Source organism: Chanodichthys erythropterus, chromosome 23 (genome assembly GCF_024489055.1).
Source record: "Chanodichthys erythropterus isolate Z2021 chromosome 23, ASM2448905v1, whole genome shotgun sequence".
NCBI lineage: Eukaryota > Metazoa > Chordata > Actinopteri > Cypriniformes > Xenocyprididae > Chanodichthys > Chanodichthys erythropterus.
The window spans coordinates 14,024,604-14,039,909 of record NC_090243.1 but is presented as its reverse complement, the minus strand read 5'-3'; the positions used below and the strand labels follow the sequence as shown (position 1 = coordinate 14,039,909).

Genomic DNA, 15,306 nt, shown 5'->3' with positions numbered 1-15,306 from the left:
CAAAATGAGAAAAATTGTGACATCTTCATCCTGTTCAAAAGTTTTCACACCCCGACTCTTAATGCATCGTGTTTCCTTCTGGAGCATCAGTGAATGTTTGAACCTTTTTTTAATAGTTGTGTTTGAGTCCCTCAGTTGTCCTCAGTATGAAATCACAGATCTCAAAATCATACAGCCACTGCTGGAAAGGGTTCAAATATGCAAAAATGCTTGAAAACTGATGAATCTGCAGGAGCTGGAGGATTTTCGGGAAGAACAGAGCTCAGTTTAACTGCTCAGGACAAACAAGAGACTCGTGAACAACCATCACAAAACATAAAAACAGTCGTGGATCATCAGGTAACCACACACAGTATTGAGAATCAATGGTTCACAAACTTATGAATGGGGTTATTTTAATAAATTCAGCTATTGTTTTGTCTTGTGAACTAAATGCAAACATCTTTTATGTAAAATATCTTACTCAGGACAGTACTAAACAAAAAATAACATGCATTTTTTATCATCCCTCTTATTTTATTAAAATAATTCTCATTTTCACAGATTCTGCAAGGGGTTCACATACTTTTGGGAATAGACGCCTCTCGCGGTTCAAACAAATAGGGCTGGACAAAAAACTCAAGCTCCTCCAACATTTCTCTTTAAAAATTCTCGTTTTAGCCTTCTAATTCACGACCGGTGTTTTGTTTTGCTCTATCCTTTGCTCTTCCGCATTCGTCGATATGTCATGTGTTGAGTCAGAGGTTTTTCTTCAAGAGGAACTAGACTCGCATATGGCCATTACTGGAAACCAATTATAGTTTATAAAGTTATAAATATGGATATTTTTCTTACAAAAATGCATAGCCTCACTTCAGAAGGCCTTTATTAAGCTGTATGGATTACTTTTATGATGGATGGGTGTGCTTTTTTAGGCTTAAAAAAAAAATTCACTCCCATTATAAAGCTTGGAACATTTTTAATATAACTCCGATAGTGTTTGACTGAAATAAGAAAGTCACACACACCTTATGGTTTTGAGTGAGTAAATTATGGGATAATTTTAATTTTTGGGTGAACTATTCCTTTAAGTCTTTGTTGAAGTGTCAGAAATGAATAAATTAGTCATCAAAAACAAAACACCAGCATATGATCTAAAGTCTTCAATCAAGCGCCACAAATGACTGCACAAACGGTGTGAGTTACAGTATGTGTCAAAGTTGAATAGGAGGTTGTACAGAAGTATGAGCAATTACACAAGTGGTGCTGCCTTTGCACTAAAAAGACAGAGAAGAGCATGAACGCCACGGCCGATATCGTGCTCCAGAGAGTCAAATTAAACAATGACAGGTTAGCCGAGTGCAGTTTGTTCCATCGCCATATAGCTGATCTGGAGCCCTAAGGGATGTCTTCTCCTCGCACAAATTAATACCTTCGAGAGGCTGACTGAATGGTGGCAATAAACTCATTTGTTCCCCAAATAATGAAGAATGACTCCCCCCCAATCCCCCACAACCACCACCACCACCAATACTTTGGTCCTCGGCACATCTGTGACTGTTGCCATGGTGACCTGGTCTTACCTCACCGCTTCCCGAAGTGCTCCACGCTCACTCAGAGTCGTGTGTTTGATGTCATCAAAATTGTTCTCTAGCTTCACGCAGCTCTGAAAGAGAGAGAGAGAGAGAGAGAGAGAGAGAGAGAAATGAGATGACAGAGGAGGTGCTGTTATTTGTTTGGATGTTCGTGTGTGCGCGGTACATCTCATTGATTGGGGCTGTTACACAGGCTTTGAACATAATCCACTCAAACATCATCAGCGAGATTCCTCCACGCTCTCATGCAGATTGTAGCGCACTGCCAGGGCTGTGCCGCGTGATTCATCAGATGTGACACGGCCAACTCCTGGGTTGGTACAAAATGTCGAAGCATTCTGGGGCTCGGACTGCAGTTGTCATGGCAATCGACCCCTCTCTAGCCCCTGACCCCTGAAGGTAGGTGCGGAGTTTGAATGAAACCTGCTGGTACGGACAAGCAGGTAATTACAAGGAGACACAATTTCCGTTCCCCAGTACTCCAGATTTAGACCACATAATAAACTGACTCACATGTACATACAAACAAGCATGCAAACATGAATACAAATAATGACCTCTGCCCTCAGCAACTGCCTGGAATCCGCCATCATGCTTGAGAACAAGTTATTTTTATTATTTTTTTTATTATGGCTTTTATTTTTGCTTTGATTTTTGTTTCTTTCTGTTTTCTGACCTTTCATGCATAAAATACAACAGATCATGCTTCAAAGGTTTAATTCAAATAATGCATTATTATTATTATTATAAATATCTTTATTATTAATATTTTTAATAATATTTAAATATTTTTATTTGAATAGTACCTTTCATAAAAATTGTTTACACATTATTATTATTAATACTAATAATAAGGCATTGTTTTAAAATATACATTTAATAAGATAGATAGACAGAAAGAATGATAGAGGGATAGACTGAGAGAACGATATATAGAACAACAATAGATAGATAGATAGATAGATAGATGATAGAATGAACGAATGAACGAACGAACAATAGATAGATAGAGGGATAGACAGACAGATAGACTGACAGAATGAACAATACATAGAGATAGATAGACAGAAAGAATGATAGAGGGATAGACTGAGAGAACGATATATAGAACAATAGATAGATAGAAAAAAAGAATGATAGATAGAGGGATAGATAGAGGGATAGATAGACAGACAGATAGATAGACAGATAGATAGATACAGGGATAGACTGACAGAAAGAACAATAGATAGAACAATAGATAGAATGAGATAGATAGATAGATAGATAGATAGATAGATAGATAGATAGATAGATAGATAGATAGATAGATAGATAGATAGATAGATAGATAGATAGATAGATAGATAGATAGATAGATAGATAGATAGATAGATAAAATGACAAAGGGATAGATAGATAAAATGACAGAGGGATAGATAGAACGATAGATAGATAGATAGATAGATAGATAGATAGATAGATAGATAGATAGATAGATAGATAGATAGATAGATAGATAGATAGATAGATAGATAGATAGATAGATGATAGAATGAACGAATGAACGAACGAACAATAGATAGATAGAGGGATAGACAGACAGATAGACTGACAGAATGAACAATACATAGAGATAGATAGACAGAAAGAATGATAGAGGGATAGACTGAGAGAACGATATATAGAACAATAGATAGATAGAAAAAAAGAATGATAGATAGAGGGATAGATAGAGGGATAGATAGAGGGATAGATAGACAGACAGATAGACAGATAGATAGATACAGGGATAGACTGACAGAAAGAACAATAGATAGAACAATAGATAGAATGAGATAGATAGATAGATAGATAGATAGATAGATAGATAGATAGATAGATAGATAGATAGATAGATAGATAGATAGATAGATAGATAGATAGAACGATAGATAGATAGATAGATAGATAGATAGATAGATAGATAGATAGATAGATAGATAGATAGATAGATAGATAGATAGATAGATAGATAGATAGATAAAATGACAGAGGGATAGATAGAACGATAGATAGAACGATAGATAGAACGATAGATAGAACGATAGATAGATAGATAGAACGATAGATAGATAGATAGATAGATAGATAGATAGATAGATAGATAGATAGATAGATAGATAGATAGATAGATAGAACGATAGATAGATAGATAGATAGATAGATAGATAGATAGATAGATAGATAGATAGATAGATAGATAGATAGATAGATAGATAGATAGAACGATAGATAGAACGATAGATAGATAGATAGAACGATAGATAGAACGATAGATAGAACGATAGATAGATAGATAGATAGATAGATAGATAGATAGATAGATAGATAGATAGATAGATAGATAGAACGATAGATAGAACGGTAGATAGATAGATAGAACGATAGATAGATAGATAGATAGATAGATAGATAGATTGAGACTGACAGAATGAACAATAGATATAGACAGATAGACAGATAGACTGACAGAAAGAACGATAGATAGATAGATAGATAGATAGATAGATAGATAGATAGATAGATAGATAGATAGATAGATAGATAGACTGACAGAACGATATATAGAACAATAGATAGATAGATAGATAGATAGATAGATGATAGATAGACAAACAGATAGAACAAACGATAGATAGAACGAACGAACGAACGATAGATAGATAGATAGAATGATAGAGGGATAGACTGACAGAACGATATATAGAACAATAGATAGAACAATAGATAGATAGATAGATAGATAGATAGATAGATAGATAGATAGATGATAGATAGACAAACAGATAGAACGAACGATAGATAGAACGAACGAACGAACGAACGATAGATAGAATGATAGAGGGATAGACTGACAGAACGACATATAGAACAATAGATAGATAGATAGATAGATAGATAGATAGATAGATAGATAGATAGATAGATAGATAGATAGATAGATAGATAGATAGATAGATAGATAGATAGATAGATAGATAGATAGATAGATAGATAGATAGATAGATAGATAGATAGAAACTGACTTCAAGCTCAAGCCATGCATGATGGTTGGGAAAACCTACAGCAACATGTAATGCAATTTCACATGCAAACTTGACCGTGAATAATTTTTTATTTATCCAGCTCTCAGGTGACGGTTGGTCCCCACTCAGAACTTGACAGCTCACATCAATCACAACCCTTGAAGAAGCTTTTCCACTCAGCGGAAAGAATCCAGGGTTTCTCCCACATTTAAACCTCGGCACACAACAGGACTAACAGCAACAAATTAGTAATATTCAGTGAATGATTCAGAGGATGTTTGTTAAACACTAAACTAGATAAATTGGGCTTTAGATCTGTTAGAAAAGTTTTTTTCAAAAAAGTGAAGAGCAGTGCTGTGGAGTAATTAAGACAAACAAGACTTGCTGTATAACTAATTATAACTAAACTTATAACTTAAGTACATTTTCCAGTTGCATGACAGGCAGCTCAGCTGGTTAAAAAATAAGATTTAAAAAAATGCTACAATAAAACGAAACAAAAAAGCTGTTGTAACAAGCAGAATAAATTACTTTGTAAAATTATCATAATAAATAATATAATATTATGTTTAATATATCATTCCAAAAAAGACTGCACATGTACAAACTAAGCTTCAAAGCAGTTTTCGACTAATAAATCACTTTAATATTTCTGCTATAACAACACTGCCCGCTTGGGTCTCATACAGTAGAGACGGTGGCAAACTCAGTGTTTGGCAAGTCACGCAGCGGGCACAAGGAGTTTAGAATCTAATAACAGAACGTGCTCGCCATTCTGACTGACATTCAATTTACATGATTACAGACAATGTGCAAGTCAGAGATTTTTTTTAATTACATTTCCCTCCCTCATCTTTCCACGTTGCTCTCGTCTAACTGAGTGGCATTAACAAATGTTTTATTTTATGTTGCTCAAACAATAAAAACACAATGATATGGAAATTGATAATTATTGCACTGTCTGAGCTTGTGGGTGACAAGGAAATATTGCATCGGGAAGCAGAGATATTTGGGAAATAATGTGCGTGGGCACTGCATTCTCGGAGCGCTCTCTCTGCAAGCCAAAGTCTGCGATTTGAATAACTCAATAACAGCGCTCACACACACATATACGGTTTACTCTGCAAAAATCAACTTCAGCTCCCTTGACAATGACGAGGGACAAAGAATAGCAAATATTCATATATGGCAATCAATTTAAAGGGGTGGAGTACATTCTGCCTGAAAGTGAAGGCGAGTAGCCAGAATAAAATCGCTTGGATCAGAAGCCCATTAGTGCCATACCATGATGAATATAACCTATAATTATACTAAAACATCTCAATTTGACTATAGAGAATAAGAGAATATAAATTATAAATATAAATAAATTAAAAATGTATGATAAAATTATATACGAAAATTATAAAATTATATTTTTATATGTTATGTATATTGTTCTAACAATTGGAATCATTTGAACAGTATACAAAATACATTGTTATTTCTGAAAGAATTATTTAAAAGGACACACAATTGATCAAAAGTGACAGCAAAGACATTTATAATGTTAGAAAAGATTTCTATTTTAAATAAATGCGGTTCTTTTAAACTTTCTATTTATGAAAGAATCCTGAAAAAATTAAGTAGTTTCCACATAAATATTAAACATCTATTTTCAACGTCAAAAATAATGAATGTTTCTTGATCACTAAATCAGCACATTAGAATGATTTCTGAAGGATCATGTGACACTGAAGACTGGTGCTGAAAATTCAGGTTTGCATCACAGGAATAAATTACATTTTAATATATATATTATATATATATATATATATATATATATATATATATATATATATATATATATATATATATATATATAATAGAAAACAGTTATTTTAAATTGTAATAATATTTCAAAATATTTATATACAGCTCTTGCCATAAGTTTACATACCCCTTGCAAAATATGATAAAAAAAAATTAGAGGGATCAAAAAATTGCATGTTATTTTTTAGTACTGTCCTGAATAAGCTGTTTTACATAACAGATGTTTACATGTAATCCACAAGACAAAATATTAACTGAAAATCAACAGATTAATCAGTTCAAAATTTTACATACCCTTGAATCTTAATACTGTTTGTTGTTACCTGGATGATCGATGACTGTTTTAATGTTTTGTGATAGTTGTTCATGAGTCTCTTGTTTGCCCTGAGCAGTTAAACTGAGCTCTGTTCTTCAGAAAAATGCTCCAGGTCCTGCACAAGCATTGGTTTTCTAGCATCTTCTGCATATTTGAACTCTTTCCCAGTGACAGTATAATTCTGAGATTCATCTTTTTACACTGAGGAGAGGACCAGCACTGGGGGTAACGCATTACAACTTGAGTAACATAATCAGATTACTTTTTTGAGTAACTAGTAAATTAACACATTGCTTTTTCAATTTGCAACAAAATATCTAAGTTACTTTTTCAAATAAGTAACGCAAGTTACTTTTTCACATTTATTGACTGACAGCTCTCCTGTCCTCATGTTGAGAGAAATAAAGTTCAGAGGTGTTGTGTGCGCTAAACAGTTATTGTAGTTCTACACTAAATGTGAACATTCATTTACTCATCTCAATTGCACGGAAAACATTCAGTAATCCTCAAAAATTAATAAAAACAGTGAAATGCAATCTCAGAATTTTACGCAAACCTGTAATAATTAACTATATTAAATTACACAAATATACTTTATGGATTTAACCTCACTTTATTAACCAATGTCTTTGCTGCTGATCTTCAATGATCTAATTCAACCATATAATAATAAAATTACTTTATATTAGATTTAGAAATAAGATTGTTGAACTTCCTCCTCCTGTATCCTATTCTTCTTTAATCCAGAACGGCAGCACAGCTGAGAAGGTTTGTTTGAGCTGCGCCCTCTACTGTACAGGCATAAATAAATATGTATTTCCTTCAGCCTGAGGCTTATTCATTTCACTTTTGGTGTAAAAGGGCCTTAACATTTGCCAAAAATATAAATTATTTTGCTGTTATTAAAAAAAAAAAAAAACTAAAACAAAAAGTAAGCCCAGCCCAGTTGAGAAAAAGTAATGCAAAAGTAATGTAACGCATTCATAAAAAGTAAATAAGTAATAAGTAAATACGTTTTTTTAGGGTGTAATGCAATATTGTAATGCGGGATCCATTTAAGGGATCCATACACAACTATTAAAAAAGGTCATTAATTACTCACAGTCATGTCATTCAAAACAGGTAAGACCTTTGTCTTCAGAACACAAATTGAGATATTTTGATGAAATCCAAAAGGTATCTGACTCCTGCATAGACAGCAATGTAACCACCACTTTCAAGGTCTGGGTGAACTAACCCTTTAAGAGTTCTTTAAAGATCATATTTTTTAGTTTACCACTGCCCTTCAGAAGCTACCCAAGATGTTTTCCCGAAGACAAAATAAGTACAATTTACCCAATTCTCTTAATGCATATTATGCAAAGGATAAATAAACTTATGAATAGAAATGTATATGCCTGTCTAATGTGTGAATAGAGCACAGAAACCTTCAAACTATGCGACGACCAGATTAACAGTCCTCGAGAGATTTAGAAACAATCCTTTAGTATAAGTGTGATTAATAAGACTCATTACTTATAGTGGTATGACACGCTCCTCATCAAGTCTGTGATTTTTTTTTTTTAGGGATCTCTATCAATAAAAGTTCTCAGCAAAAGCGTTTCAATAATGACTGTCTTCCCTGCCCTCACACAGAAAAGACCCTAAAGACACTGAAAAGACGACCAGCTGTATATGGAAATCTCATTAATGAAAAAGCATGACAGAAAGCAGCCCGTTCTGAGCTGAAAACCATTCAGATGATTCCAGTGCTGCTGGTACCCTACGCCCAGCCAGCTGAGCGGGCATAACAAGCCTTTTGTGTTTTCCTTTATACATTAAGAAGCATGTAAAGCACAAAAAAGGACTTATTAAGGGTTTCTATTAACATCAAACCCCAACATTGTAATCTCCTCCCCTTCGCCTGAATGGATTAGGCGGCGGATGCGGTGCTCTAATCCATGTAGTGGAGGCTAAATCCTGTGAGGAAAAGGAGGAAAGTGTGGCATTATGGGATGGGTGGCATTGGAGGTGGTGATGTATGCATGTTCCAGCAGATAAAACTCATTGATTACTTCATCCTTTCCTCACCCGAAACGTACAATCTAGCGCAGTGAAGTAGGGCCGATATCAGCTCAGACAGCAGCAATCAATAGCCGTGTTGATCTGTGGCGTGTAATTGTGCCAGGTAATTAGAGATGAGCACATGCACACACTTTAATTCACTGCTTAAGACTCAAGTCTGTGTTAAAGTAATACTTTGACCAGCCCAATGCATCACAACACCTGCTGGCCATCATCCAATGGAGTAAAGTTAACAAAGTGTCCTAATGCAGTATGCTAACTGACACCTCCCTGCCAATCAGAACATAAATAATGTTTAATATAGGCAAGGCAAGGCAATTTTATTTGTATAGCACATTTCATACACAATGGTAATTCAAAGTGCTTTATATAATGAAGAACCAGATACATAAGAATAAAAATTAAATGCATAAGAAATAAAAATAACAGTAAAAATAGAGAATACCACTATCGGAATGGAAGAGTTAGGAAGTTTCAGGGAGTTTTTTGTTGTCCGTCAGAGCGGATCTAAACGGATCTATCCATCAGAGTGGATCTAAATGGATCTTCCTCATGCAGAGGGATAACCTCATGCAGACAAATCTTCCTGGACTAACTCTATCCAGAGCTCCATCCAGGGATAACTCTACTCAACTTTGTTGTCCGGTGCATTTCCCAAAAGCATTGTTAGCCAACTAACATCGCAAGTTCCGTTGTTACTTACATAGTTCAACGATTTGGTGTTTCCCAAAAGCATAGTTCAAACGAACATTCGCAAACTGCATCGCAAACTTGTGTGGTTGGAACGACAACTCTCGAGCTGTGGTTAGAAGCATAGTTTCCTGTTTTTATGACATGAGGACTTAATAAATCCTTATCTTGAGCAAAATAGGCAAGCTGACATTAAGTATAATGTATATCTTTTATTTCGAATATATATAAATGTCATTTATATATTTTAGTTTGTCAAGAGATTTAAAGTACCGTTTTTGGAGAGTGCGCATGTGCGTAAGTGCTCTAGAATGTCAGAACAAGCATTTGATTTCATCTGGAAATAAAGCAAAATAACTGAGGAAAATGAGAATTAGTCCTCTAATGCCATGTCCGAAATTTATAGCAGAAATTCTAGCATTAATTCTATCTCAAACGGATTCATTTAAAGAAGTTATTACTCACCACCTGTGTGACGTCATTCACCAACGTGGTTGAATGACAGGTTTGCGACAATACGGTTTCGGGAAACAGTCGTGACTAGCTAGTTGATTTGTTCAACGATGAATCGTACTATGGTGGTTCAGCAGTGAGTTACATCGTTGTTCGAGAAATGCACCCCTGAATGGATCTATCCATCAGAGCAGATCTAAATGGATCTTCCTCACGCAGAGGGATAACTGTAAAAATATTTGTCAGGTAGCTGTGCGTTTACAATACCCTTACAGACAAATCTTCCTGGACTAACTCTGTCAGAGCTCCATCCAGGGTTAACAAATGTATAACAATATACAGTAATGAGGAATTGGAATTTGGACCAATTTGAATTAACAGCATTTACAAGAAAATTCTTGTTTTAACATGACATTTATCATTACAGATGTGAAGATGACAGATGTATTGATGTATTGACGTTTGCCTGAATGTTTTTAAAGGGAAAATTGATTCTCTGTTGTCTTTTATGATTGTAATGATTTAAAGGGGTGGTTGATTATGATTTCACTTTTTTAACTTTAGTTAGTGTGTAATGTTGCTGTTTGAGCATAAACAACATCTGAAAAGTTACAATGCTCAAAGTTCGATGCAAAAGGAGATATTTTCTTTTAAAGAATTCTCGGTTTAAGGACAACAACAAACGACTGGTAGGGACTGAAATGAGCTTCTTCTCGGGTTGGTGACATCACTAACCCTAAAATTTACATAAACCCCGCCCCTGAGAACACGCAACAAAGGGGATGAGGCTGTCATTTTACGCCGGACTGCTTCACAAACAGTCATTTCAATGCTGGATTTGCACAAAAGATTAACATGACGGCACATGCTAGTCGATGAGTTGAATCAACTCTACAGCAACTAAATAAATTTATCCACTAACCATTCAGAAACATCCAGTTTCATTCTAAAAGTTGTAACTTCTTCCTGAGTCTCTCCATCAGTGTCCGACTCCGGTTTGAACAATGTAAGGCTGAACACTGTTCCTAACAACTGTCATTTTGGCTGCGTGAGATTCTCCAGCTTTGTTGTTGTTGAGCAATTGAAGTGTGAGCTGTTAAAGCTCCGCCCTCTTTTGGAAAGTGGGCTGGGAGCAGCAGCTCGTCTGTCTGTCTATCTATCATCCTATCTATCATTTTATTTATGCCTATGTATCAGATAGAACTATAGATATCCGTCTATAACTATAGACAGATATAGCAAAAGATAGACAGACAGACAGATGTAACGATAGACAGATAGGAACGGAACGATAGACTAATATAACAGCAAATATAACAACATAGCATTTTATTTAAAAAGCAACTTTAATACTGTTTAAACATTATTATTAATAATAGCCTACATTGTATAGCCCAATTTTTCTTTTGCTTACAGACAGACAGATAGACTGATAGACGGATAGATAGACAGAGAGAGAGAGAGAGAGAGAGAGAGAGAGAGAGACAGATAGATAGATAGATAGATAGATAGATAGATAGATAGATAGATAGATAGATAGATAGATAGATAGATAGATAGATAGATAGATAGATAGATAGATACATAGATACATAGATACATAGATACATAGATACATAGATAGATACATAGATAGATACATAGATACATAGAAAGAGACAGATAGTGTGATCTTAGACTCCAACAGAATTCCTAAGTATAATTCATTGGATGATTTTTTAAAGTAAAAACATAATTACTTACTTTTAAAGCTTCAAAGAACCCTAATATCGCTTAGAAAAAAATGGTTAGCACCCAAATTGTGGTAATTTGTCTGTAATTTATTCATCTAATGAGTGTGAGGTCGAGACTAGATTCAAGGAAGACGCAAGATGATTGTGCTATAAAGGAAAATCTATTTAAGATATTCAGTTTACATTCCATCTTTGGACCTCAGCGGTGACCTGGCGCGGAACAGGAATTATGAAAGCCAATTTGAATTACTTAACGAATTCCAGAAAGGATTCAAATTAAGTTTTTTTTTCCTTTGCCTCCTTTCCCTTTCATCATGTCTCATTAAAGCAATTAGCTCTGATGCCTAATAAACTAGAAGCAGTCCCAACTATAAAGCCCCAGCCAATGACAGAACAGAGCTGACTAAGAGGAAGAAGGTCACAATACACATATATAAGGTCACACAGCATCTCAAGGCCTTCCTATTCAACCTGTACCATGTGTAGATGTTCTGTGGAAAGCTTCAGGGGATAGCTGGGTGATATATATACTGAATATTTACAATTGAGGATGCACCATCATTTAAATTCTGGACTAAACTGTATGTTCTTTGAGGAGGTCCACTAATAATGTTCAACAAGTAATATGTAATAGGCTATTTTCAATACTGTTTTTGACCCTCTCTCTGAAACACTCACTGATTTTTTTTTATTTTTTTTTTATATATGTTTTGCACATAGATAAAGCAATAGGGACACGTGGTAAAAACACTGTTACTCACACTTGTGTGTTGTGAAATTACTGTCAGATCCAATATAGTTGGTACTGTATCATCTTTCATTTTCAGTCTCTCAGAAAAGCATGCATTTTGTTTAAATCTCTGATTCCACTTCATATTAAGTGCCCTTAACTACTATGTACTTACATCAAAAATGTACTTATTGGGTTGTACAATGTACAATGTAAAAATGTACAATGTACTTATTGGGTTCATATTGAATTGCAAAACACTTTTGCTGCTATTGAGGTGAGATACGGGTAAGGTTAGGGAAAGCTTTGGTGGGATGGGTAGGTTTAAGGGTAGGGGTAAGGTGTGGATGGGTCAACAGTGTAATTATAAATGTAATTACAGAAATTAATTACAGATGTAATTACATGCAGGTGTTTTTAAAATGTAAGTACAATGTAAAAACATGTATGTACACAATAAGTGCATTGTATCAAATTACTCATTTAAATGTAAGTACACAGTAGTTAAGGCCACTTTATATAAAGTGGGACCAAATCTTTATCATGTTTTTTGTTCTAGTAATCCTGTGTTTGCGTCTCTCTTGTATTGGTGGAAGGGGCTAAAGAGGCAATGAAGTGGAAGTTAGGGCTGGGACAATACATCGATTCTCGATTTGCGATACAAAGAATGGATCAATTCTGATATTTTCCGATGTATCTAAGCTATATGTATCTATGTTCTAAGCTTAGTTTTTAACAGCAAATGTCACTACATACTTTAGACACACCCGTTATTTACTCTGCTTGCTTCCAGTTCCTTTACACACACTATGTTTACATTAATCTCACGTCATAAAAGCATTCTGAGCTGAGGTGCAAGTATATTTAACCACTCACATGACTCAGCTGAACGCACGATCGCTGTCCAGCACTCTTCTTCATGAGCATTTGAGTGTGTGGTTAAAAACTAGCCTAGAGCGGCAACAGCAGATGGCGCTCTAGGCTAGTTTTTAACCTCACACTCAAATGCTCACAAAGTAGAGTGCTGGACAGTGATCGTGCTAAGCTCAGAATCCACGTAGGCATTGAATGCAGAGGCGGCCTTTTGTCGCAGTATGACATACTGACGCAAAATCCAAAATAAGCTGTTTTGGGAGCTTGGCACCCTAAAACTCATGCATTGAAATGCTGTGGGCAAAAGTGCTGCAACTGTGCAATTCGCCCCCAAGCTGATTTGCCAGCATTTCGAGTAGTGAAATGCGAAGTGACATGATGTGTATCCACGTACAGTGCCCTATACTCGGAATTTGCGCTTTGCATTTTACCCATCCAAGTGCACACACACACCGAGAGCAGTGGGCAGCCGTATTTGCTGGGGCGCCTGGGGAGTGATTGGGGGTTAGGTGCCTTGCTTAAGGGCACTTCGGTTGTGGGTACTGAGAGTGGAAGAGAGTGCTGTTCATTCATTCCCCCACCTACGTTTCCTGCCGGTACTGAGATTTGAACCTGTGACCTTAGGGTTACAAGTCATAACATCTAAATGGAAAAATGCTAGTACATTTACAATACATACCAGAGTAAACACACCTACTGAGGCAACTCAAATCTGAAAAGCCTGTTTCTTTCTACTTTACACCCTCCCTCCCTCCTTGTTTTGCCTAAAACCAATGGGAAAAAAACATTAGCTTTTGCTTCTGGCAGATATACCTGCCCTTCACAGGACCCGGGGATCATAATGCAATCTGGAGACTCATTAAATTGGATTAGACCTTACAGATAGATTATTAAAAGAAAACCATCAGTAAACAGCGGCGTTATCTGCAAAAAAAAACAAAAAAACAAGGACACTTCAAGTGTGTTTCCACTTCTATCTCCGCAGCTGCTGCAAAACTCAGACTTGTTTTTTGTTTGGTAGATTATCTCTAGCCTCAACCTGTGCTGTTGAAGCAGAAAGACAAATATTGGTAAGGCTCTGGTCAGCTAATAGCATAGACTTGAACCGCCCGCGTTCCCGTACGAGACGTCGCCTGCAGGGAAGTGTAGCGAAATCTGCTCACGGACAGTGTGCTACGGGTGCCCCGAGGGGGAGGGGAAGGAAATGTGCGGGCACCTGAGTCCTGACGGACAAAGATAACGGCTGACTACATGCCACCATATTTTCCCAAGAATTCATTTGGAAACTATAGACACCCAGCACTCATGGATTCCCTGTAAAAACTAAGTTTACAGCCCCTCTGGCATCCGGTACAATTCCGCAGGACAATTATGATGCCGCTTTCAGGGGCCTACAAAAGTTATTTTAAGGATCACTAAAACGTTCATTGCTTTTTCTTTACAAAGAGGATAAATCTGGTGCAGACGATCCATACGGAAAATCACGAGCAGCTTCACAGACTCAGCGTTCTCTGCAGCTCTGACATTTATTGGTGAATTGACAGTGAGAAATGCATTGCATGAGAAAATAAGCAGGCGGAAAGTATTCGGAAGCATTACGGTTGATTTTGCAGCAAATTTTGATTAACAGAACTTCAATTTCATCCCATACTGTATGTCTATTTTCAGGGACGTGTCTTGAAAAAGGTACCGCGTGTATCTGCACAAGCGTAGCACGCGAAAGATACACATGTACCCTCCTGACGGAGTAAAATCACATGCCATATGTTCGATCTATAGCACACAGCCTTTATGAATTAAATCAGGCCTGCGATCCATCCCCATTGATTAGAATGATGAATTAGGCAGCTGTACTTAGCAACAGTGTTGTCAGCAGGGAGTAGATAATCTCCCCTACAAAACACCTCCATCTTGTTGTGTCTCCTCATCAAACAAGCAGGAGGCTCAGTTGCCTTTAAAAGGACAGACGAGGCATAGCGGCCACCTGCCAAAAAACACAAACCCTTCCCATTGC

The 15,306-nt window shown here is 36.2% G+C and overlaps 1 protein-coding gene across 14 annotated transcripts in view; it reads right to left on the bottom strand.

Moving 5' to 3' along the window:
• dpyda.1 (dihydropyrimidine dehydrogenase a, tandem duplicate 1) overlaps positions 1-15,306 on the bottom strand; it is a 239,481-nt gene that overhangs the window by 192,638 nt on the left and 31,537 nt on the right. For 9 of the 14 annotated variants that reach the window (XR_010893848.1, XM_067378754.1, XM_067378755.1 and 6 more), the window contains one exon: positions 1,563-1,645. The exons of the other annotated variants lie outside the window; for them this stretch is intronic. Coding sequence is in view for 8 of the 9 variants with exons in the window: in XM_067378754.1 (XP_067234855.1) it covers positions 1,563-1,645 (83 nt within the window). In the remaining variant the exon portion in view is untranslated. The remainder of the gene's footprint in view (positions 1-1,562; positions 1,646-15,306) is intronic. 14 annotated transcript variants of the gene reach the window in all.